At 45.2% G+C, this 27,172-nt stretch overlaps 1 protein-coding gene across 1 annotated transcript in view; it reads right to left on the minus strand.

Moving 5' to 3' along the window:
• Positions 1–14,267: 14,267 nt before the first annotated feature.
• COA7 (cytochrome c oxidase assembly factor 7) overlaps positions 14,268–27,172 on the minus strand; it is a 33,357-nt gene continuing 20,452 nt past the window's right edge. Inside the window, exon 3 of the mRNA XM_086952448.1 lies at positions 14,268–15,181. Coding sequence (XP_086808574.1) covers positions 14,736–15,181 — 446 coding nt within the window. The 3' untranslated portion in view covers positions 14,268–14,735. The remainder of the gene's footprint in view (positions 15,182–27,172) is intronic.

Below are 27,172 nucleotides of genomic sequence, written 5' to 3' on the forward strand. Positions count from 1 at the left end.
TGGAATCTTTCAAGAATAGTACTAACTTTAGGTAAAAAATGTATATCTAATTTCTCTATACTGATTTCATATTCATTTAAACCATGTGCTTCTGAAGGAGAAAGATCAGGCAAATCATCAAAAATATCTTGGCCTTCAGATCCTAAACAATGAATTAATATAGAACATTTTCTCTCAGCACTGAGAAGTCCCACAAACTTTGGCATACCGTTCAAAGACTACTTTCCATTTTTTCCATCTAATAGGAGGTTCACCAGGACTAGATAAAAAAAATGGTGCAGCTGTAACATTTTGCATTTTGTTAATTTCTGAAAAGATACCGTAGTAAATAAATAAGTGATTAAAATGATGTTAAATGAGCAGTTAAAATGATGCTAAATAGTATGAACTTGTTTTTACAAACAATTGCCCTTGTTTGAGAAAAATATACAGGAAGTACAGCAACCAATCAAAACACACAAACAAAAAACGTATAAACATATCAAAATCTTTCTTTGGAAATTCCTCTTGAATAAGTGCAGATGGATGAAGATTTTTCTTGAATAAGTGCAGATGATTGAAGACACCTTGTATTTGATTAACTGGAAACATTCACTGCAAGTACATTTCTGTATTTTCGATTTTCCGTGAAGAATGTTCCTTCATTTACATATATATTTAACTGGAAGGATTCATTGCGGATATTTGTTTTTGTATCTCTGTGTTTCAGTGCAAGGTTTCTTGAAAACAATAGAGGTCTTGATTGATGGCGCTTAAACTGTGTTTCCGTTAAATAAACTGCACAGACAAGGTTTCATTGAAAACCATTAGCTCTTGATTGATGGCGCGTAAACTGTGTTTAAATGCCTCGCGTTTACTTCAAAGGCGATTAAACTGTGTTTCAATGCCTCGCGTTTACTTCAAATGCGAGCACTTTATTTAACACTCCAGGCTTCTCGCCTCGCCGTGATTACTTTGAAAGGAAGCCTCGAGCACATGAACGTTCGTGCTCTATTTACGCAGGGTGTTTACAATCAATTGACAAGCAGCCACCACGAGCTTATGCTGCCTTTCGCTTTCCTGCTCGCGCTTTGTTTATGTTTGAAAAGTCTGTGATGACAAGCAGCCACCACGAGCTGGTGCTGCCTTTCCCTTTCAAGCTCGCGCTTTGTTTATATTGAAAAGTCTGTTTGCTAAACATTAACTCTCACTGCTGAAAGAGTAAATGACAATTCTTCAAGAAAATATACTTTAAACAGGCTAAAACAATTTAAAACGGGTCTTGAGCTTGAGCGCAAGAGAGCGAGACCACAAGATTGTTATAAATGAAGGTCTTTCACGCTCGGGTGCTCGCGCATAACATGTTAAAGATTAATTGACACGATGGCAGCTTTTTCACACGCATAAGTTTGTTTTTAATTGAGCTCCTTTACGCTCGGTTGCTCGCGCTTGGCTGCATTAAATAGAATTATTCAATTAGAAAAACTGAAGACGTTTTGTAATAGTTCAAAGACGATGCCAGTGGAATGAATTAATGACGGCTAGCAAACGACGACAGTTTATGAATTGAGCAGCTAAACATGATGAGCATGAATAATAATAAACAAGAGAGCAGTGTTAAAAGCGCAAAGTCAAGTAGTATTACTTACAAGATGATTGATGACAATAGTAAGAGCACTAGTCTTGATTGACGTTAGATATTAAGCAGTTAAGTGAGGGTTGACATTGTTGCCAAAAAGAATAAAGTAGTTTTAATTCTCCTCCTCACAAAAATTGATGTTGGGATCTTCTCCTGTTGACTTCAAAGAGTTCCAAGCCGACTACGCCAGTGAAGTATTTCCAATAAATCCAAGATTGAATATAGTTCATAAAATGAAGTTTAATCCAGGAATAAAAGATCCCATCCACATACAATTCCAGCAGACATCAACTGACTCAAGTTAAAACATTCCCATGTCAAGATAAGGTGACATAGCCAATGATGTCTTAAAGATTCTATTAAAGCTGCAGTGCTAAACATTACATCCTGTCTCTCAGGAACTGTGCGACTCTTTGGCTTCTGCGTTTGAGGAGAAGATTAGGACAATTTTGAACGGACTCCAGATTGCTGGTCAGCCCATATCATCCTGGTCTTCTCTTGCAGAACCCCTCCTTCTTGTGGGCTCTAAGAAGGAGTATAATCGGGAGGATTTTCCTCAGCTGTCTTGTTTTCCCATTCCTTCTTTGGAGGAGTTTTGCCTCCTGGCTAATGGTGTGTCCTCAGGATCACCACTAGATCCTATGCCACATAAGATCTGGAAGGCATTTCAAGATGAGCTGTTTCCTCCGCTTCATACCATATGTTGCCAGTCATTGAGCAGAGCAGTAGTCCCAGATAGCGGGAAGTTGGCGATAGTTACACCATTGCTGAAGAAGGTTTCTTTGGACCCTTCAAGCCCGGCCAACTATAGGCCCATTTCACTTTTACCATTCACAATAAAAATTGTAGAGAAATGGGTCACAAGAGCATTATCCAGCTTTCTGGAAAATAACTCCTGTCTGGATACATCACAATTCGGCTTTAGGCCGGCTCACGGCACTGAGGCTGCATTGGTCACAGTGTTGGACGATCTACGAGCGCGTGTCGACATGGGCAAGTCAGCATTTTTAGTGCTGCTTGACATGTCGGCCGCGTTCGACACGGTGGACCATGCAGTACTATTGAGCCATCTCCAGAACATAGGAGTAACTGGCTCGGCCTTGAGATGGTTAACATCATATCTCAGTAACAGACAGCAGGCAGTGGCGTTACCACCTTTTCGATCTGCCATACGACAAGTGAATCAGGGTGTCCCCCCGGGGTCATCGATCAGTCCGATCCTTTTCAATCTTTATATTCGGCCCCTGGTAGACCTGATAAAGTCATTCGGCATATCTGTCATCAATTATGCCGATGACGCTCAACTGATTTTTTCATTTGAGGGCACAAAGGCAGTATCGAGAGACACTTTCCACTGCTGTATGTCGGCAACAGCAGAGTGGTTGCGAGTCAACTCGCTTCAATTCAATGGATCCAAAACGGAGATTCTTCACTGCTCCCTAGATCGCACCCCTCGTCCGCTTCCGGACGATTTCTGGCCTACTTCCATTTTAGGTACGGTAGAGGCTGCCGAATCGGCCCGTAATCTAGGAGTTCTGTTTGAACATAACCTACAGCTTGATGCCTCTGTGAATAGGACCACGGCGACATGTATGGGCTTACTCCGCGCACTACGTAAGATCTTACCCCTCCTCCCCATAGAGGCTAGGGCAAAGGGAGTACGCAGTTCTATTCTTAGTCGATTAGATTACTGCAATGCACTACTTTTGGGAGCCCCCAAAATTTTGATCTTAAAGCTGCAGAGGATCCAAAATATGACGGCCAAACTGGCTCTATCCCGCCCTCGCTCCGCTTCCTCTTCTGCTGCATTGGCTGATCTCCATTGGTTACCCGTCCAACAGAGGACTGCCTTTAAAGCTTTATGCCTTGTTTTTACGGCTTTGCATGGACAGGGACCGATACCGCTCCAAAATCTTTTTTCCTGGTACCACGCTGCCCGATTTCTGAGATCCTCTTCCGCGTTTCTAGTGACGATCCCTAGGATCAACAGAGTGAGGATGGGTGGCCGTGCTTTTAGTTTCACAGCCGCCACACTTTGGAACACCCTCCCGCTGACACTGAGGAGCAGACAAGACCTTACTTCTTTTGAAAAGGATCTTAAGACCTTTCTGTTTCCTAGAGTAATGCAAGATGTTCTATCTGCAGGAATGATGTGGTCTTAGTGCCAGGATATCCTTTGGGTGGCAGATGCGCTTAACAAGCAATAAATACATACATACATACATACAATTCCCCCTCCTGTGCTGATGATCTAGGAATCCCATTGTTCATGACGAGCTCAGCTCGTCATGAGCACACAAGCAGTGTACTGCATGACGAGCTGAGCTCGTCATGAGCATGGAAGGGGTTAAAACCACAGTCATGCTTATAGTTTTCTCTTCAGACTTTGACAGCAGGGCACCTAAGCCATTTTTGCAAAATGAGGGGACACAGTTTTGTTTTGACCAGCATAATTTCCAAAAATGATCTTTCAATATCCAAAGCAGTTATAGGGACCACAAAAACCACATCCATTCTTGAGCGTGTTGGTGTAAGAAAGAGTGAACAAGTGAATGTGCTTGTGAGAAACAGGACCTCAGAAAGAGAATGACAGGAGCAAGAGATGTCTCAACGGGAGGGAGAAAAGGGTTTGCGAGAAAAAAGGATTTGAAAAAGGGAACAGAATTTGTTCTTGTGTCTGTGAGAGATGCCATTCATCTTAAGATGGCTCTCCGTCTGCACCAGGTAAACAGACACTCAAGCCCTATCCCTAGTCACCAGCCGGCTGGAAGATAGCAACACGCTCTACGCAGGAATTACCACATAACTCCTGAAGAGACTCCAGATGATACAGAACTCAGCTGCTAGGCTCATCCTCACCCTCCTCAAATGGATCACATCACCCCCAAAACAGCAGGAACCTCCACTGGCTCCTCATCCAGAAAAGATGCCAATTCGAAATGCTGACATGCCTACTCGGCCCTCCACAACCAAGGACCGGCATACATCCACTGGCGACTGAACTTCCACCAACCCTACAGACACATACACTCCGCATCCCGCATCCCTCGCCCTCACCCACGGAACCTTCAATGGCTGCCCATCCTTCTCCTTCCTCTTCACCTCCGTACATCATCCTCCCTGCCGGAATTCAGATAGGAACTCAAGACTCTGCTTCGACTGATCTCAGCAATAACCTAGTGCCTGGATACTCTGGGGGTGACTAACCACACTCTAAGAATCCGATTTGATTGAGAGAAGTGAATGAAAGTGGGATGGTAAAAAGAGTGTGTGGGACAGAAACAAGGGTCTTTGAAAGAAGGGTGTGAGAAGGCAGAGAAACAAGGAGATATGTAAAATGAAAATGTGAGTAATGTGTGCATGAGATCAAAAAAGAAAGAAAGCTGTGGGGAAGAATAGTGTGTCTTGCAAGACTGAGGGAAGTGAGGATAGAGAGCAGGTTATTTGAGGATAGACAGAAATGGGTGTGCAAATACAAAGTGCTAGAGAGGAAGAGAAGTAAGATAGAGAAAGGGAAGTAGAGGGTTGAGAAGAGAAAGGGAGAGGCTCATGCAATTAGGAAATGGGGAATAAAAAAAAGAGCCCAAGAGAGTAGCAGTGAGAAGAGAGGACAGTGTGAGATATATAAAAGTCAATTTTTGTGGAAGAGGCTACTGGATGTATGCCTAGCATGTCTAGGCATGCTGCAGCCTAGTGCACCATGCTAGCTATTCTAGGTAGTGCAGCCTTGCCCAGACACTTAATAGTTGTACCAATACCAGTTTAACACCCAAACATGCACCCAACAAATGAAAGGTGATAGATTAAACTTTGCACATGATATGCCGCTGCACAGAATTATATGTAGGACTTTTCATCAGTTTAAACTAGCAAACACATTTTTTTGTTGTAAAATCTTCAAGTTATGCAGTGGATGGTGCATTAGGTGGCAAATGAGTATAATCTATTGTATAGAAATGCTACAGCTGCAGAAACGGCCGATTCCAGTGGCCCTGATTATATATCATAGTGCCAACTGTGAGAAGTCTGAAATGCAAAATAAAATTAAGTTCCGGCTTGCTCTCTCTTTTCGTGCAGGGAATCAAGGGTTAACAGCCCAGTAGGTAGGAGGGCAACTAGAACATTTCAAATGCAGATGCAATCATCTCCTGCTAATGGGTTAACATCAACACCCCTTGGATAATCAAATGGGCGAGTTAAAAACAGAACAACGCAAGCAGCAGACACTGCAGTATCTGACGTTTCAGTATAGAGGCTGGTGTGATTTAGGTGGAAGCACCTGACCTGAAACGGGCCCTGCCTTCAACACGCGCAGCACGACCTGCAGGCACTGCTTCGCAAGTGTCGCCAGTGATTCTGTGCTTCACATAGCATTCCGCCTGACCAGTATGTTGGTGCCACTCTTACATCCAGACATACAACACAACGACGAAAATAGTCTAAAACAAGTCAGATCTATTGGCTTTGCCACCGTTTCTCAGTTGCAGCAAATCCATGATTCACAACGATCTTGTTGTGAGTAATTAGGATTAAAATTGTTTCCGTTCTCAAAATATGAAGCTGTGAATTAAACATTACTAACTCTTGTTTAAAGGATAGTTAGTGTTCGTCGAGAGTCCTAATAACTCCCCTTCATACCACATCCCTGTACAATCTCTTAAACTGTTAGCAGGGCACAAGTCCAAAAAAAAAAGAAGTGGGTGTACGCTGACGTCACGACAGGAAGTGACGTCACGAAAGGTGGCTTACACCATCAGACTCATTGCCTCCCCTCGCTCCCCCATTAGATGCGATTGCATCAGAGAAGCCAGCGCTTGAGCAGCGTTCTGAATGAGCTCCTTTCTCACCCCAGAGAGGCCATAGAGTGAATGTGTGGCTCCATTTGCTCCAGTTATCGAGCTCCAGGTAAAATAAGTGGGGGGACACGGTCCACCCACGTGGTACCCCGTGCACCCGCGTGGTACCCCGACTCGAGCCCTGAGTCTGTTAGACACTTGTCCCTCTTTTTCCCTGTCTGCATTTCTCACACATTTTCTCCTTCCACTTCACAGCTGTCTTAACTTTCTTTGGTACGTACTTCCTTTCAGCTCCTTTGCTTAACTAGCCCTCAGCCAATCAATGGCAGTGATTCAGTCCACGTTTTCATTTCACATATTCCAAGTCCTCTTGCATAACCTAAGAGCCTAAGCCTGCTTTTTCTGTGTTGTGTTTCTGAAGTGTTTTTCCACTTATGACTCTTGTTTAGTGCATACTGTGAACTATGGATGTCTGAGAAAGTTCAAAATGTGGCTAGGTATCTATGATGGAGCATGATAGAGACCTCTGGAGCTGAAGGCGAACAAGTGTCTCACAAGGCTTGTCAGTGAGTCATTAAGACTGCATGTATATCCAGTCCTTGACCTACCTGCACATCGATGGGCAGGTGTGTCAATTGTAATTGTGATTCTATGCAAATGTGTGTGAAGGAGTTTACAGCTACTGAAATACTGACAGCGTCAAAGAGAAAAAGCAATGCTTGCAGGTGAATGTGTGTGTCCATGAGAGAACAAAAAGACAGTGCTGATGAGGAAAGGGATAACTCATAAAAGATGCAGGCACAGGATTTCAGAAAACTGTGGAGATAAAAGGGCCCTAAGTGTAACAGAGTGAGAAACTGCAGAAACAAGTGGTGGAAAATGAACGTGATTGAGACCTTCCTTTTTAGAGACACCGCCCTCCCCCACCTTATAAATTCCACCTAATCCACTGGTCACATGCATTCAAGCAATACTGGTGCAGGAGGTGCGTCCTAATTCAGCTAAAATATAATTTTAACCCGCTTGAAGAAAAGGTACACGAAAACAAGACAAAGATAAAAACCTCTATTTTTAAGAGCTAAATAGAGGTTGAGCTAGATAAGAGACCAAAAGCAGGGGCTTACACCAACTGTCAAGCCACCCCTTAAACAGGAGGCTTGCGCTGCCAACAGGCACTAGCCGAATATTCCAAGTACTCGAGCTGGGACAGGACACGCTACACAGCTCTTCCTGCTTTACAAAAAAAAAAGCATTGAAGACTCCAGATCATGTTATAGGGGATGCAATTGTAGATTTTGTTAGGATGATGGATCCTGAGGTCTGAACATAACATTCTTTGATTACCATCGGGTGGAAGTTCTGGCTTATAACCATGGCTGTGAAGGCCACCCACTGAAAAGTATCCCACCTTCCAAACTGAAAGCTGGGGAACTGGGACGCGGAAGCAGTAACAATCTCCCAAGGACTACAACCTGGCTCGACCAGCTGCAGAAACTGGTCTTCTCCTGGTATGAAAGCACAGTAGATGACTATTACCATGTTCACTGTTCCTTGCTTGATCCACTCCTTTACTAAAGTCTGACCAGCACTCAAAACTGTAGTTTCTGAGCGTTCCTGAAAACAAATGTACCAGTTTTGCTTTTATTTACTTGCATTTTCTGCTAAAAGTACGAAAAGCATATCTCAACTGGTTCACATCAAGTTATACATGGCATATATTGATACTCTACCAAACTTATAACAAACAAAACACAATTAACTGTCCAGGTAATGTCGACTTGTTCTCCATTCGCCGCTGCTGCCCTTAGCAGTTTTGAATGACTGACAGGAAATGTGTACTTGACAGTCTGCAAATAGCTTAAATGTAGCACACCTCATGGGTGACCAAGTTATACTTCTGCACTATTATTCTCTTAACTGAGCCATACTTTCCATCCAGCTGCTAAGGAGATGGCTCTGAAAGAATTGGGCAAAATACTTTACAAAATACTGCCTACAACACACACTGGACACGCGGTTAAAGTCAACTGATGCACAACGTATACATCTAGGGCCAGATGTAGGTAGCCAAATACTGGTCGGTAACGGCCGAAAATCGGTAATTTCGGCCGTTACCGACCGGTATTTGGACATTGAGATGTAGGGCACACAAAAACTACTGAAATCAGTAAATTCTCCGAATCGGTAGAATTACCGAATCGGTAGAATTACCGAGTCGGTAAAAATACCGAGTCGGTAAAAATACTGAGTCGGGAAATTTTCCGATTCTGTAAATTTTCTGAATCGGTAAATTTTCCGAATAGGTAAATTTACCGATTCGGAAAATAAGAAATGGAAAAATAAGACTTTTGAGATGTAGGTGACCCCTAAAATACCAAATTTGTTTCAAATTCGGTATTTAAGAGTCGGTATTTAGCATGGATTGAAAGCAGGTGGTAACCAGGTGCAGGCTATAAAATAGGGCCCCAAAATGCAACAGTGTAACCAGAATGGCGGCATTCTACGTCATAGCAAGGCGGCTACGGCTACAGGCAGCAGGAGAGGGAATGGAGAAGGGAGGAGCAGGTCTACAGGCAGAGGATCACACTCTTCCAACTGACTGAGCCAGATATACTGCAAAGGTACAGGCTGCACCCCCAAACCATCCTGGACCTGATTAGGAACCTGCACCCACTCCTGGAGCACCCAACACCAAGGGCGCACGCCATCCCACCCCATGTGCAGGTGCTCTGTAGCATACACCTGCTTGCATCTGGGAGTTACCAGAGTGTTGTTGCTGCGGTAGGTGGGGTGTCCCAGAGCTGCCTGTCCCGTTTCTTCAGGAAGTTCCTGGATGCCATGATGCAAAGAATGGAGCATTACATCCGCTTCCCGGACACTGATGCGGACCTGCTCAGGACCAAGCCTGACTTTTACCTAATGGCACATTTTCCACACGTGATTGGCTGCATTGATGGGACCCACATCCCAATATGCCCACCTGCTGCCACTGAGCACATTTACAGGAACCGGAAGTCATCTCACACAATAAATGTACAAGTAATCTGTCATGCCAAGTACATGATCACAGACATAGTGGCCAGGTACCCGGGAAGCACCCACGACTCCTACATCTTCCAAAACAGTGGGATATACACCAGCCTGACAGCAGGGGAATTTGGCGAAGGATACCTGCTAGGTAAATTACTGTGTAACACTCCCTTGATAGATAATGCAGACGTATGTATATGTGTGCCTGTGAGTAATTATTTTCTCATTTCACATTAGGGGATAGTGCATATGCCCTCCGTTCCTTCGTCCTGACACCCTACCTCAACCCCACGACCCCCAGCCAGAGACGGTACAATGTGGCACATAAATCAACCCGGAACATCGTGGAGCGCACCTTTGGCCTTCTGAAGAGCAGGTTCCGCTGCCTCCACAAAAGTGGAGGGGCACGGCAGTACTCACCAGTCATATGCTGTAAGATCATTGCAACTTGTGCTATGTTGCACAACCTCGCTACTAAGAAGGGCACCGAGGTGGAATTGAGCGACTATGAAGACCATGACGATGACCAGGCACTACCTGCAGCCAACACAGTAGGAGTACCAACATCGACAGACGGCAGACAGACGGGCAGAGATCACACACAACTACTTTTGAGTAAGTAGAGAGACACAGCAAGGGTTTAAATGCAATAAACGTAGTTTATTTGGCACTACGGTAAATGTATGAAGACATATTTGTTACATCCTAAGTGTGCCTAGGACAACTGTGCGGATAGGGGTTACCTCACCCTCACATGTCCACTCAAATTTGGCAGCCTTACTGCCTGTGCCCATGCACTGCACTGCGTGATGCCTGTGGTTGGGCATGATCATTGTCTGCTGTGCCAGCACCTGTAGTCTGGCGTCTGCTGCTCCTCCGGATTTCTGGGATAGGGGTGCTGCTCCTGCTACTGGTGTTGTCTGTGTCCCCTAAACCTTCCCCTCCTGTGTTGGCTTACTGGTTAGTCAGCAGCACTTCCATTGCTGTAGTGACTCGCCCCATCCCTCTTGTGAGGTCTGTGCAGCAGTGCACCAGCCCTTCCTGCATAGCAACAGAACGGCGACACAGCAGTGAAGTCGCTGTTGCAAGACGGTGCATGCCCCTTGTCTGCTGTTGCATGTACTGTGGAGTTCATCACAAAGTGACATCACACACTGTGACATGTCCCTGACCCCATCGGCCATGTCCCTCATGCTGTCCGCCATTGATGTTATCCCCCGGTTCATGGTGTCAAAGTTTTTGTTCATATGGCGCATTTGTCGGTGCACTGCACTAATTGCTTTCGCCTGCAGGCGCTGCACCTTGACCATTGTTGTCTCGAGGCCACGGAAGAAACCATCATCATGGCCAGTGAAGCCTGCCTCCCGGACCCTACAGCGTCTTGTGCCTCCGGAAACAGTGACAGGAGTGGATGGAAGACCAGCTGTATTTGCCTCCTGGGCCTGAAGATTTCTGCCACCTCTGAGTCTGCTAGTGTGGCAAGTTGTTGTGGCTCATGTTGTGGTGAGTCAAGGAGCAGAGGAGATGATGGCAGTTGCATGGTGGCTGCCGCTGCTGTGGGAGATGCTTGTGTGCAGGGTGCTGGAGGTGTTTCTGTGCTGGGCACTGCATCCCTGGCTTCTTCCTCACTCCTCTCCCTTTGGGGTGGACTCTTCTCCCTCTCCTGCATTGTCATGCGCGAAGCCTCTCCTGTGGACAGATATGGACATTGGCTTAGTGGTGCTTTCACAGTGTATTCCTATAATAAATCACATTTCATTTGCACTATTTCCTGGTCCTTCCCTGTCTCTAATTGTATTGTGTGGCATGCCTGACATTCTTTCATGTTGCCTGCTCTGATGTGAATTCTTAAAACTACAACTACCATCATGCATTGCAGGTGGATACAAAAGCCTGTACTGGAGTACCTCAACACACAGCCACATTAGGGGAGGGAGACAGGCAGGGGGTGAGGAATGATGGACATGTCCCTTACCTTTCTTTGATGCAGCTCGGGCTGAGCTGTCTGCATCACCAATTCCTACAACGCACTCTGGCTCAAGTGTGGACTCCACGAGCTCTTCAAGATCCGCGAGAGCAGGTGCCCTGTTCTTTCCACCACCAGTAGCATTGGCCTCTTTCCTTCTTGCTGCCAATTTCTTTTTGGTTATGAACCTCAGATCGTACCATCTCTTCTTCAGATTGTCCACTTATCTGGTTGTCACTCCTATTGCTTTCACTTGGGACTGGCTCCCCAGCCAGGTGTTCCTCTTCACAGCCTCTGCTACCTGCAGAGACTGATTTCCAAAAATCTTGGAGTAGTGCTTTACAACCTCCTCCACCAGCACCTGGAGTTCACCTGTGCTGAACTTCATCTTCCTCCTCCTCTCTGCACCTTCCCTCTGGGAGTCCTGGGATTCCATTTGTAAGTCCTGCACAGCTCAGCTTCACAACAGCCTGTCAGTGTGTAACTGCTCTCCTGGGTGATCAGTTACTCTGCACCTGCATGGGTGTGGCCACTTCCTGGTTGTGGGGTGGGGTGGATGCACAGGATTGGTTGCTTGCTCTGTTGGTTGGCTGAAGGGCGGGGTGGAGGAACCTGATTGGTTGGTAGCTCAACTGCTTGCTTTTTTGTATCCCCGACTCTGTATTTACTGATTCTGTAAATACTGAATCGGTAAATACCAATTCGGTAAATCCCATTCATTCCTATGGGCATCCAGGCCCATAGGAATGAATGGTATTTGCCAATTCGGTAAATACCGATTCGGAAAATACCGACTCGGGGATTCAGATTTTTACTGAATCGGTATTTTTTACCGATTTCTTACCTACATCTCATTTCCCTTTTCTAAAATACCGAATCGGTAAAATTTGGTATTTTAGAATCGGTAAAAATGAGTTACCTACATCTGGCCCCTAGTGATTTAACGATTGAGGCATTACTGTGAAAAGCTGTATTTTTTGCATCATGAGTCTATAGTCAAGATGCCGGGGAGTGGGGTTTGCAGGGTAGACTCACTGTTTCAAACCATATTACCATGTATTTGGCATAGAAATGGGAATGCTTGCTGGGACTTCGGACAGATGTCCGTCTTATCTTTTGGACATTGGGAAATCACTCACAGCAGCATATTATAAATCACCACAAGGAAGTGGTACAGATGGGGTCCAATGACCACGAGTCTTGGGGGATTCAATGCACTCCATGTTGGTGGCTTCACTGAAGTTCTGGGCGTGTGACCGGTCATTATGCTGAAGTGTCCAAGGAAGTGAAAGAGGCAGCTGATCTGGACACAATACCCAGATTCTCAGGGGTCCGAGATGGAACTAGCAGGCCCAGCAGAGACCCTGCTGGCCTGTATCTAAGAGAAAGCCCAGAATGGCAGCTTTGCATTATAAAGTGATTCTGTGAGCAGCGACAAGCACAAATGAGAGGAAAGCTTTTAACTTCCTCAGCTTATCGGCTCTGGAGCAGGAAGGACAGCTGCTGAAGCACAGGAGAGTGACCTGCCAGGGAGGTGCGGGTGATCCCTGCATGGAAGGAGTGGGAAATACCCTGCGAGATGGGTCTAAAAGTGGCAAAAACTGTACTATCAAGGAACTGGACTTTTTGGGTCGAAGGTTCAAGGCACAAGAACAAAACATCACAAAAGGGACCTTAGGTTACAGTAAGCTTCTCAAGAGGATGGGAGTGCTGCAGGGTCTTCAGAAGTCCAATTTCCACAACGAGGTGAAAATCTGGAGTAAGCAAATGGGAAATTGAAGAGCCGCATGGTGACAACTGAGGACAATGTAACTCAGATCAACAAAAGAGCACAGCCTGAAAGTAGGAATGCTGGAGAATGTGATGATTCAGAAAAGGGGGTGGTGATGGACAGAAACCGGTCCCCGGAAGCTGGTCTCCTTTCTGGTGAAGAATTGGCTTGGTAGTTTGGTCTGCCCTGGGCCAGGGACAGACTAATTTGCATATAGCCAGGTTCTGAGCTGGGATGGTGCAGTGAGCTAAATAACGGTGATGAATCAAGCCCTGATCTTTGGACTGGGTAAGAGTGGTCTGCTTAATTCAGACACTCTGTTCATCACCACCCCCTTTTCTGAATGGAGAATGTGATGAGCAGCTAATTTGTGAGGATTACTTGGCACCTTCGACCAGAGGATACAAGCCTTCATTGAATGGCAGTCCTTCCTGCAGGATGCGGGGCTCGGGATTACTCCACGTCAGATTAAGCTGCTCAGGCTCAAGAGGCTTCCATCAAGGGCCCCAATGTTTAATGGAACAGGGCCAGGAACGCTGCTGGTGAACCTGCCAAATTTCAAGCACAGAGAAATGGCCACTAGAGCAGCAGCCAGGAAGCTTGCCCTCTTTTTCATGACAAAAAAGTATACATGTACCCATTCTTTGCCAATCAACGTTAAGGAGGAGAAAAGAACGTCAAGAACTAAACAAAGAGATGGTCTCCAAAGTCCTCGAAACTCACATGCACCTTCCAGGGATGAAGCATAAGGGGAAGACCTTTGGTACACAACACAAATCAGCCCGTATCTACAAGCGGGATGGATGGGGGAAGGGCTGCTCAGAGTAATGTGCTATGTTTCCCCACATTGTCTTCATATGGAGGGAAATAGCCTCCGCTTATCTCAAGTGTCACCTGTCTGATGTTAATCTTCCATTCAGAGGCAAGATACAGTTTGACAAGAATCTGAAAAAGATCAAATGTGAAAAAGGATTATGGAACCTGGAGACACTCTTTCTCCTTCCCCATACATTATGTCAGTGGACTGTTTGGAAAAATAACACTGGTGAACTCATTTTATTCTCCCTAATAAAAGGTATATCGAGATTGTTTGTCTCATGTTTTTATTGTTGTGACAAAATGTGTTTGTCCTGTACGTTTTTATAATGAAGACATATTTGTGATTTCGTTTTACCTTAAATTACATTTTTTTTAAATCACTTAAAATTACGAATCACCTTAATATCAGGAGTTCAGTTTTGTGAATATTAATTAACTATAATTGTCAATAAAATTGCCACTCCTTTCTCACCAACTGGCCAAATACAGTTCTGGGAAGAGCCGAATATGCCAAAGAAAGTGAAAATCCACTCGGTGCATCTCAAACTGTTCCTAAACCTGAAACGGTACAATCCCTTTGTAATTGGCTACAGGATCACAGTTTCATTAAGTCACAAAACAATCATTGTAAAATCCTCGGGAGATGCAGTACTTGAGAGTTCGGTCATTTACAAACGTTCCTGGGCTCCATTTCAGAACTGGCTTTAAGTGCATAAATTACAAGTCTCTTTTGCGTTACTCTCCAAACGTGATTTCTTTGGTGGCTTCCTGTTCTTTGTGCAGGTCTCTTGCTTTGTTTTTCAATGCTTCTGCTTTGGCATCATTCTTATCTATGCCGTCTCCGAGTTTGTACATTCGGCTGGCGTTTGCACAAGCCCACATATGTCCCAAATCACAAGCCTTAACAGAGTAATTCAGAGCCTGGGCCATGTCTTTAGGTAGCCCTGGAGCGCCTTGGATGTACAGTGCACTGAGATTGAAGCAGCTGGGTGAAAAATTGCCATTGCAGGCCATGGTATAGTAGTCTCTGGCAATAGCAGGCTCAGGCTTTCCATCAAATACCCTCCCATCATGTGCCAACAGCCCAACATTGTGGCATGCCTCGATTGATTTCTTTCCGCCTTTCTTGCAGGACTTTAAAAAGCAGTCATAGGCTGCTTTCAGATCTGTAGCTAATCCACCTGTAACAGGAAAAAAGCACAGGATAGTTGTGGGATACAAAGTTGGCTGAAGCTATAATGCAACTAAAACATTGCAAAGATAATTTCCATATTTTTCAACGTAAAATCAACTGCTTCAGCTGCAACGTGACACTAAGCAAAGCAACACACGAATGAACAGAATTCACTATTATACCATATCCCAGTAGGAAAAGAACTGGAGAACAAAATGCACACATCACTTTACGTGTATCAAAATAGGCATCACAAAATGGTAGGAGTAACAGATATACTGCTGTTAAAATACAATAGAAGTCGTCATTACAAACTTAACTACTGGGACATGCTTCTAAGGAACAGCATAACTCACAGATTAAACTGTAGTTAAAAGGTTATCACATAAGAAACCTCATGTCAGTAGTTTAACAATGTAAGAAGAAGTACAGCCGTGCTCTTTGTCCAATGCTTTTCTGATAATGTTATGGATCACAGAGCAACAATTAATTTATCTTATTAGCAAATAAAAACAATATTAACAAGTGCGGACAAATCCATCAATTTGATTTCATTTAAAGCAATTGTGTAATTGTTTTTTCGGCAGATTATGCTGTACTACAATATTATTGCCAACCAGGGCTGAATTAACATAGTGCAATTTAGTTAAAAGCGCTATATAAGCTTAAAAATGGTCATGTTCATAACAAGTACAAGCCGCGTGGGTCATGTATGAAAGAGTCACAACCTATATTAAAACAAGCACCAGAAAAGCTAATTGGTCTCGCTTTCGCTTTCATCTTTTGTCAACGCTTGTTTTTAGCAATGGATCGTAGGTTTCGCCTAGGCAGCACTTGCACGGTCTCTTCAAGACATGCTGTTTTCAGGAAATTGGCATAAAGCTCTGCCCACTTTACACCCAACTTTTTAATTGTTTCCTGCCCCTGTCCTTTGTGAATGGTGGCTTTTCATTGGTCAATAGAATTAGTAGTCCCTCCGTAGTACCTCCTTTTCTCTGCTTGTAACCTCCCATAAGGACACCCCCGTTACATGTGTTGTTACTCCCTAGGTTTTAATTAGAGCCTCAGAGCACTATTTTCTTGCAGCGATTCAGGCAGGACACACGCTTTGTCCTAAGCAAGGCTGGCAGTGGTTTCTTTACTCCGTCCCAGATTGCTTGTTTACGGTTCAGGGAAGACCATACTTGGCAGTTCGGGCTGGACTGGTCCCATAAGGCACAGGGTCAAGACGGATTTGGATATAGTTCGGTCTGAACCGAGGTGGCAAAGTGAGCTAAAGAATGATGATGGATTCAACCCAGATCTGTGCCTGGGGATGAGTGTCTGAAAAGTTTCAGTGCTCCATCCAACATCTCCTTGTGTTCGCTTTGTCCGCCCTAAGTTGGCAGGGTATGCCCAGACGAGGGTCTCTTGCTCACTTTGCCACTGGATTCAAACTAGCCTGGCTGATGAAGGGTGTTACCCAGAAACCGGTCCCAGGATGCTTGTTTCTGGTTCAGGGAAGACCTGGCCAGGCAGTTCAGGCTGCACTGTTCCCATGAGGCACAGGGTGAAGACTGATTTGCATATAGCTGGGTGTAAACTGAGGTGGCAAAGTGAGCTAAAGAATGATGATTGATTCAACACTGATCTGTGACTGGGGTGAGTGTCTGAAAAGTTTCAGCGCTCCGTCCAACATCTCCTTGTGTTTGCTGCATTCAGGATATTGGCATAAAGCTCTGCCCACTTTACACCCATCGTTTTAATTGTTTCCTGTCCCTATCCTTTTTAAATGGTGGCTTTTCATTGGTCAATAGAATTAGTAGTCCCTCCTTAGTACCGCCTTTTCTCTTCTTGTAACCTCCCCTAAGGACACCCCCGTTACATGTGTTGTTACTCCCCTAGGTTTTAATTACAGCCTTAGAGCACTATTTTCTTGCAGCGATTCAGACAGGACCTTTGCAAGGCTGGCAGTGGTTTCTTTACTCGCTAGCACATCTCACATTTATAGGAGCCCTTCTATAAATGTCCCTTCATCCGCTCCACACAGAGCACAACCTAATCCGGAATTAATATAGTAATTATTTTGTTGCATTTCAAAGCTATTAATTGTATATATGGACATAGCTATTTGAATGTACTCGTGGTACTGTCTTGCATGTAATGCATTATGGGTAGGGTGGATTTACCATATCTTATGCAAGGTGCAGTACCATATGTGGCCAAAAGAGGTCTAATGGGATCTATTTTGACACATATGGTACTGCACCCTGCAACATGGCTAGGTAAAAAACATTGGCATTTATAATGCCAAAAAGTCCAACTCCAACAAATGGGAGACCAATTGCATTTCCAATGCAATTGGTCTCGTATTTGTTAAAGTTAGAGCTGTTGGCGTTGAAAATGACAATGTTTTTTACTTTTGCTTTTTTATACCATTGGCAATAGTGCTGTGCAAATAGAATAACGCCACTGAAAATAAAAAAAACAAGTAAAAAACACTTATTTTCAACGGCAACAGTTCTAACTTTAACAAATGCCATACCTATTGCATTGCAAATGCTGGTTATAAAATTCTGTTGAGGAAGCAGTCAGGACCATGCCAATATAAAATGACAAAATATATTTTTGGGGACTCAGAAGAAAACATTGCCAAAGCAGTCCCTGCCACAAAAGGGAGCTACATTGTGTGTGCTTCTTATGAAAGAGCAGAATGTCGCCACTCACAGTGAAGTCAGTCAATGGCTGAAGTGGGCTTACCCATTTCCTAATGCTGTAGTAGACACAAGAAAAATGTGAATGACACAAGAGACCAAGAGATGCAGAGGGCTGGTTGAAAGCCCCTGTAATTAAAATCAAAAGATCTTGGCTAACGCCTGACCTAAAGATAGGAGAAGTATAAACTGGGAGATGCACTCTATAGACTATCCCCTTGGGCCTCACAAGTTGCGCTCCATCAACTATCCCTCTGTGCCGCACAAGTCTGCAGACTCCAAGCAGACACACCAGACGCTTCTCTACTGAGAGGTTGATAAAAAAAAAGAAACAATCACGGTCTCCAATGTGCCAGCTACCTGAAAGAAATGTAAATGTGTTCAGTTGATTTGTCAGCAAATCTAAAGGTTTCCTAGGAGCCAATATTAGCTTTAACTAATAGAATCTGGAATGTGCCCTTTTTTTGGAAACCTATAAAAATTATTTGCTCTAGATACAGTCTGCTTATTACTAAAACATAACATTACTTTTGAAAGCACTGTAAGCACTTAAAACACAAACATTCTGCAGCCCCCTATGCATAATGTGCGGAGTCCATCTTATATTGTGTCTCATACATTTTTTAACTAATGTCTTACTGCGCTTTCTTCAGAAGCTGGAACTTCATTTGCACTTGAAAAGGTAGAATTGCTAGCATTAAAAGAATGTTAGACTTTCGGCTTCCCCAAGCAAGAATTACATCTGTGACCCCCTGGTTACACACACTTGGACATCTGAAATGAAGGCATTAACCAACTGAGCCGTCCTACCAGAAAAAATGAATTTCTCAGAGTGAAATTGAAGTTGCACTTATTTTTCATTTGTGGTTGGCAGACTATATATATTTTTTATATGCAGTTACTTGTAGGTGAAAGGCCAACAGAACTGTTAGAGTATTCTGTTCTTCACGACCCTGACCCTACCCTCATATTCAATGACCCCACTCCCATATTCTATGACCAGATCAGATCACAGTTCTCATACTTTTCTTTATGCACCTGGACCACTGACTACTGCTAATGACCTACTTTCTGTTTTGTTTACATAAATTAAACAAAGGTTCTGCAAAGCCCTCTTGAAGGTAAGTGCAAAGTAATATGCTTATTTGAAGTGTCTTTAGAGTACCTGTAAAGATGCTCAAGTATGCTCTCCATGTTGTATGTTTTACATACATTAGCAGCACGAGTAACACCTACTTCCAGGGCCGTGAATGATTCTGTATAGGGAGCTGGTCGACATCAATCTTGTTGTGGGAGAAGCCTTGCACAGTTCATCACAATCCCCAACGTCCAATGAAGTCTGTGTTTCCAAGCATTTTAGTGGCTGTGCATCACTCTCTAGCGGTGTCAGAAGAAGTATAAGCCAGGGTACGAGGATCAAATAGATTACACAAGTGATTCTTAAGCTGTGGTCCGTCCGACCCCTGGGGGTCCGTGTCTCCTACTCAGGGTGGCTGCTGTCCGCAACTGTCTAGATTGGAAAACTAAATTATATCAATAGATTGAGCCAATGCTATGCAACCAATGTCACTGCAATGGGGCCCAAGCTCCGGGGCACTTCACTTTAAAAGATCATACGAGGATGAAGGCAAATGCTGTAGAGTTCTTTGTGTGACCTGCACCTTTCAGGGAATAATACAAATGTCAACTTAACTGTGGTGATTGATATACTTGCTGGAGAGGTCCGAGTTTTATCTAGTGGAAGTTTTAACTCATCACAAAGAGACAAAAAGGTGGACTCATGATTTTGGCATAGAAATCCTTTCATTACTAGCATAAATTGCAATCAGTCACCAGTGGTTCCTCACTTTTGACAAACGCCAGGGCAGCTGGTTAATTGGCCCCGCCTTTGAGGTATATCAAGTGCAAGCCCTTCCAGCAGAACTCTATGGGGCAGAGCTGTGGGGCTATAAAAACACCAAGGGTTTGGCAAGGGCAGAGTACCATTTTTTATGTCAACTTCTCCTCCTTGGTCCGGAGACCCCAATGGTTGCTTTGAGGCATGAGCTGGGCCATAAGTCTGTTGAACAGCATGCCGATTTACGGCCTCTCCAATACTGGGTAAGAACATAGACAAAATCAGAGTTCAGGATTTACTTGGATATTACTTGGGGAAACTGGCCGCAAGCCGAGCTACTCATACTACCCTGGTACAAATTATATGGCAACTACTATGATAATTAAACAAGAAAAGAGTGTTCTATGGTTTACAAAAGGCCCACAAAAGGAGCAAAAGAAACTAGCCTCACTTAGATTAGATAGGAAAGCCCTCACTCACCAACCTGGTGGTGACATGCTTCATCATTGGGCCCCACTAAAGAGGCAGAGTGCCTCTTTAGTGTGCTTCGACGCCAGGTCTACTGCGGAGCGGGTTTTAATCTGACTACTACGATAGCCACTGGCTGCTCAGAATGCTATTTCAAACCAGAAAGGATGACGGCAGCAAGAGGCCAGATGGTAAAGGAGAAGTTTTAGCTCTACATCCTCAACAATATGAAAGCGAAAAAGGTAGCCCAGCTGCAGATCCTTAAACCCATTCTCACTTTAAAACCATATCTGCTTTAACCAGCTCTGAAAAGTTATTTATATATCATATTTAGATTAGGCACCCTGCCAGTGAAACTATACACTAGTGCCTGTAAAAAAGGAGGAAGTAATTCATCCACTTGCTGATGCGAGTTTGGGAGGGGGAATAGAATCTGTAATGCACCTTATGTTGTTCTGCTCCTTTTCCAGGAATGCCAGAAGAGACGATCTTGCCCCTATGTCTATTGCTCATGGTATATGACACTGTAGAGATGCTCTGATCCAACTGGAAGCCGCCAGTGAGTACTTATAGGTAGGACCATGTATCCATCGGAAAAAAGTGCCAAGTTTTAAGACTTGTCTATTTTTATGAATCCATAACATTTTCGCAAAACATTTGATGCGCACTTCAGCGGCTATGTACAAAGTTGAGGTGATCCGTCAAATGGGGGGCCAAGAAAAAGGTAGGATCCCAAAACACATTTGTCTCATGTTAATGCCCATAGAGATTTTGACCATGACTGCACACCAAACAGCTGAACAGAATTACACCAAAATTGACACATTTGGCAAAAATCTAGCTTGTGGTCCGGAAAGTGTGCTTTTGTGATTTGGTGTAAATCCGTTCAGTAATTTTAGAGATATTAAACAAAAATCAAATTTATATATGTAGGGGCACCGATCAGACGCAGATCTGACAATCCCTGTGCTGAAATCTGATTGGTTGCCAACACTTCAACCAGGAAGTGTTGGCAGCCATCTTGGGACTACTTCAGCCGAGTCCCACAAAACAACATTCAAAATAAAGAAAAGGGTGCCGGGTAAGAATACCCTGACCCCCTAGGTGTGGTGGTGGGGTCCCACAGGGAACCCGTTGATTGTTAAAAACACTTTATTTTTTGCAATTTTGCCAAAAAATAGCAGATAGATCCAAAAATTCTCTGTAAAATTGGAAGAAAAAACAGTCTCCCACCCTAGTTTACATTATAGCCCCAGGGTGGGCCAGGTCCCGCTGGCATGTAGGCATACTTATATTTAAAAAAAATTAAAAAGAGGAGCAGCGCACAGGGACCTCCACCACCCCCCCCACCCCCCCCCCCCCGGGGACCACCACCTCCACTGGGCTTGGTTCATTTATTGGAGGGGGCCATGTGGACCCACCCCCACCCACCTTCATGGGCTCATTTGAGGCCTGGGGCCAACCCCCGGGGACATATCAGTTTGGTTTCGCTTGGCAGGAGCCGACAGCTTCCGCGAAACGAGAGCAAACCTAACTCTGCTTTCAGCAAGTGGGAGCTCTCAAACCGCTCCCGCTTGCTGGAAGCAGAGCTTTCATCTGTTTCCCTGCCTGCTGTCATGCAGGGAAACAGATGAAACAATTACTCCTGCACACAGGGAGCTGCATTCGTCGCATCTTCCTATGTGTGGGGGCAATGCTGGCTCCCGCAGGAGGTAGGGACCCGGCTGGGACCGCAGGGGCCTAGAGGCCCCCCCAACATACACACTGGGTACCCTGGATGGGGCCAGGGCACCCAGGGAGACATGGCTGGGCCCCGCAGGATAGGGATCTGGGCTGAAATTGGCCCCGAGAGGGGGCAGCGCGGTCCCCCCTCCTGGGGCTGGTTGAAACCCCGGGAACCACCACCTCCCTGGTGCTAAATTAAAACATATGGAGGGGTCCACGTGGATCACCGCCTCCGGGGATAACAACCTCCCCGGAGCCCAATCCCAAATTTTAACATGGCGTTGGGCCACTTGGCCCACTGCCAGGGCCATATACAGCCCAGAGTCAATTATGGCCTTAGGGACTGCCACCCCTCCAGGACCAACTCCTGCTATGTCCCGGGAGTCCACCCCAGGACATACAAGGTTAGTTTCGCATGGCGGGAGCGGACAGCTCCCACCAAGTGAGAGCAAACATAAATCTGCTTCCAGCAAGAGGAAGCAGGCAGGGAAACAGATTAAACGATTGCACCTGCACGCAGGGAGCTGCATTTCTAGTAGGAGGTATCGCCCTTGCATGTCAGATACTGTGAGCTTGTGCGTGAAGGGCAGTATGATGAATAAGGAGACAGACTCCCCAAGAATAAGTGCTGCAGCATGAGAAATATCTATGGAGCCACCAGGAGGAAGCAAAAGGTGGGGAATTTGCAGGGGAGGTGTGTTTCTTGTAAAAACGCTATCTTGATGTGCCTTTCGGAGGTAGGTTAGGATGAGCTTGCATTTCCTGGGATTGTTAAGTCCCTGTACATCCAGGAAAGCAACTTAGCCTCCATAGTTGTGTCAGAATTCAGCGCCATAGGGAAGAATGTAGATGTGCGTACATCCACTGTAATGTAGGGGTGTGCTGCATATGGAGAGGGAAAAAGACAATACAAAAGAATTAGAAAGGGTGAAAGGAACCTAAAAGAAAAATATACAAAGACGAAAACCCCAAAATACAATTCCTACGCTTCTTCCACACAGGAACATAAGGAACCAGCGAATAGCCAACATCTCAACCCAAAAAGAAAAAGTCCCAAAATCAAACCATTCGGAATCATCGTAGGGCACCTATTCATGAAGTTACGTAACTTCTAAACGAGGATCACAAAAACATTAATAGTATTAGGAGATGACATCGCTGTGAGGCGGTCGTAGAGAGGCAGCTGAAGGTTGGGTGAACATAGGTCTAGTGTGGTGAGATAGTTCGTATATGCATCACCCTGGAGAGAAAAGTTCAATGATCGCATCCATCTGTTGATCAGGGGTGGAGCGGCCAGAGAGCAAGAAGGGCTCCTACGGGTGTTGTTCTGTTGTTGTTTGCAGAAAGCTAGGGCATCAGCTGATGTGTCGAAGAAACAAGGCTTGTCGCCCACCAGGACCTGCAATAGTGCAGGGTATAGCATGGCATATTTTAGACCAAGTGTGTGGAGCTGCTATTTAGCATCTGCGAATTTACGACAGGCTTCTTGGACTGCGGCCATATGATCTGGATAGAAAGATTACGGAGCCCTGATATTGCACTGGGGTATTTTCTCGGGCCAAGCACAGGATAGTGTCCCAGTCCCTGTAGTTGAGCAAACAGGCGATTATCGGTTGCGGACGTGCCCCAGGGGGAGGGCAAGGACCTAGGGATCCATGCGTTCTTTCCACAATGAGAGTTTTAGACAGTTTATACGCTCCAAAAACACTGACAAGAAGCGATTCGACAAATAGTTAGGGCGCCCAGTGTTGATAGATTCTGCAAGGCCCAAAATACGAATGTTGTTTCTTTGTGACCGAGCTTCCGAACCTTCATTTTTACTGGTGACGGTCTTCAGCAGCCGCTCCATTATCTCCAAAAGGCGTGTAGGGTCTTTAGCATGGTCCTTGTGTGTAGAAATACATTGCTCCACTTCGTCGAGCTGGGTGCCATGCCCATCAATACATTCCCCCATCCTATCCAGCCTGGAGGCAAGGGAGTCAAATCTGAAGTCTATCGCATTAAACCCAGCACAGAATTCTGCCATTATAGCCGCCGCGCACTCCATGGCGGGGGGCTGAGCCTTCTGGTCTGATTCATCGTCTGTGTCAGGGTTCTGGTCCGGACGGTCTGATACCCACGTTTTGTCAAAGGTTAACTCACGTTGAATCGGGTCCCCTCGTCCCATGTCTGAAGCGTGTGCAAGTGTCTCAGCTCCACGGTGCCGCAGGGGTATGAGGCAGGATCGTCGTACCAACCGAAGGTAGGTATATGGATAACTGTCGCCACCAGGGGGTGGTGGGGGGATGTCAGCTCGGTGATACCCCTGCGTGGGTGGGGAGGGGGCTACCAGGAGAGTGAAAAAGTATCGAGCTGCATTCACACCGGTCTGCAATGAGCTACATTTAGTTGTTCAGTAAGCGGTGAGGGGCCACCTACAGGACCACCGGCTTGCACACTCCTAGTAGAGAGGAGTAATCAGTAATTGCAGGTACAACGTGAAAACTGAGAGGGCGAAAATCTGTATTGTTCTCGGCCCCTGCCCCCGCGGGTTTTAGCTATACACTGAGAGCTTCCCAATTTTTTTTTTTTAAATGGCCGCATTCAGACCCAGCTCTTTATGCAGAAGTTCGAATTTCAGCCAGCATTTGCCGCCAGATTACACCTTTGATGCCAGGGCCTCTCCCTCCAGTGTCCAGAGTGGTTTGCACCAGGATAAATGAATGCCCCAAGGTTACAATAGGGCCAGCGTGGGGACCTGCATAGGCGGCGCCGTGTCCAGGAGGAAAGAAGAAGTATGGGTCTGACTGGCTCATTAGGCCGCACACACCGCAACTCGGCCCGGCCTGGATTCTCACCCAGTGTACAGCCACCGTTGTTTGTTGCGTCTCCCCACGCCTCCAGCAGCAGCATTTACAGTGAACAAGGGGGCCAGCGGAACTCTGCTATTCCAGTCTCAGGCTCACCCGCGGCTCCTGACGCCGCAGGGCCTCAGAGACCGGCTGGGTCTTCATGCGTCTTCGCCCACCCTCGCGGGATTCAGCAGCAACTTAGAGGGGGTGAAACAGGGTGTTTGCCTGTAAAAAACAAGGCTGGTGCAGGTACACATGGAGGTGGCACCAAGCCCAGGAGGATAGATGAATGGGGGTCCAGTCTGCTCGGACCCACTCGCCATGACGCCTACACCACAGCCCGGCCAGTCGATCCACCTAAGGCACAGCATCAATGGTCTCCGCCGTCTATTGCAGCGATTCACAGGGGGGGCGTCTCCCTGCACCTCCAGCAGTGCCAATTTAAAGCGAGCTGGAGCCCAGAGGAGCACCCTAGCTCCTTTCTCAGGCTCGCCCGCGGCCCCTGTCGCCGCAGGGCCTCCGAGACCGGCTGGACCTCCACATGCCCTCGCAGAGCTCGGTAGTGTCGCCGCGGTGTCAGGCGGGTCTAGCACACCATCTCAATCGATAGATATTACAGGATTTTGTAGTTTTTGTGAAAAGTAGGGCGTCGGAGCTTCAGAGCCGTGCGGCCATCTTGGTCGACAGCTAGGTCACGCCTCCGGTGTAGGTTATAGTTAGCTCAGCTAACAATAACTGCTGAATTGCACGGGTTTTGGAAGAGTTGAATCTGAGCTTAACTATAATGTCCCCATAACCTTTGTGTACATATAGATATATATATATATATATATATATGGCTTGGGGAGCGACAAGATCACTAGACCCCGTCAACTGTGAAATACAGGGTTCTTGACGAAAATCTGTCTCTACCCGTTTGTGTCATCGCACTGTATAAAGTTTGTTATATAGTTGATGTTGTCTGTTTGCACCAGGAAATGGTGATTTATGTATTCTGGGAGCACTTTGTGATTCAAAACTTGCCCTGACCTCTGCAACCAGAAGCACTTGCATGTTAGTAGCAAGGAGTCCCTAAACATTCGTTTTTGGATGATTTATATACAACTTTTAATTGTAGCTTTTTTATAATTAACTATATGGTAATTGGCTGGGTTGCTGTAAACGCACTTATCATAAATATTAGCACTTTTCTAGATGGCTGCATAGCCATCCACCAGCACTTTATTAATGGCTGTCTTTTAATTATGAGCCGACTCTTCTATCAGTGCCACTTCTTTTACATTTCTTTTTGAATGTAATCATTTTTTATAAATTATCAAATGCTTAATGTTTGCTTGATTATGTATTGTTTATTGCATGGCCTGTTTTTGTCAGGCTGACATAATAAAGTATTGGTACAATCCCTCTTTTATAGCTCAGTAACCAGCATCAAACGTCTTGAAACAAATATCAAGGCATTGGTATAGAAACTTGCTTTCTTAATTCTTCAATCCTTTTTTATTCTAGCATTGCTAAAGAGGGTGCCTTTGTGTGGTAAACATTTTTTACTATGGCAAGCAACCACAACCACTGCGTTACATTTTAAATTCCGACTGTGTTACTGCAGGCCAAGCACTCTTAACATTTAATGCTTGCCAGTATGAGGATATGAAACTCCTACACAGTGTAGCCCTTATTGCCTACACATTGATTTACACACTTGTACGAATCATTGTCTTTGCATGATATATGTGTGAGTGATGTAAAACACTCATACACCATATTTTTAAAGGCATTTATTTTTATTTATTTTAAGCAATTTGTAGAGCTCGACAAATACCCGTGGGTGTCTCGGTGCTAAGGACGTAGAGGTAGTAAGGTGGAGTGCAGTTTATTGAGTGAATAACCAGGTCTTTAGTAGCTTCCTGAAAGAGAGCAACGTTGGGCATGTTTTGATTTGTGGGGGAAGCAAATTCCATAGTCTTGCCGTTGCTACTGTGAATCTTTTGCCTCCCCAGGAGACCTTGTATATACGGGGGACCGTCAGGAGATTGGCAGAAGAGGATCGTAGATTTCTACGGGGTATGTGAGTTGACGTAAATAATTAATTTACTCTCTTAATTTCTATGCAGGTAAGTACTTTATCAATAATAACTCAGATCGGAAAGAAAAAACCAGAGTCCGTGGTGTTAGAGTTCTTAGGGGTTTTATTCCTTAAAAAGGAATGGTCATGACCAGGATATCTGATTCTGACCACCACAGGGGTGTCAGAAGGGATAGAGCGCGCCCCATTTTATTGACAATACATAGCTTATATACTTAATTCATATCCTAAGAAGCAATGCAGTAGGCGTAACAGCTGAGAGAAGACAAGATAACAGTATACACGTGGTACTGGTACGTAATCAAGAGGCGTGAACTAGGCGTGAACTGGAGGTGTGTGCTAGAAACGTCACAGATAGGTG

The sequence above is a fragment of the Lissotriton vulgaris genome, chromosome 1_1 (assembly GCF_964263255.1).
Source record: "Lissotriton vulgaris chromosome 1_1, aLisVul1.2, whole genome shotgun sequence".
In the NCBI taxonomy this organism is placed as follows: domain Eukaryota; kingdom Metazoa; phylum Chordata; class Amphibia; order Caudata; family Salamandridae; genus Lissotriton; species Lissotriton vulgaris.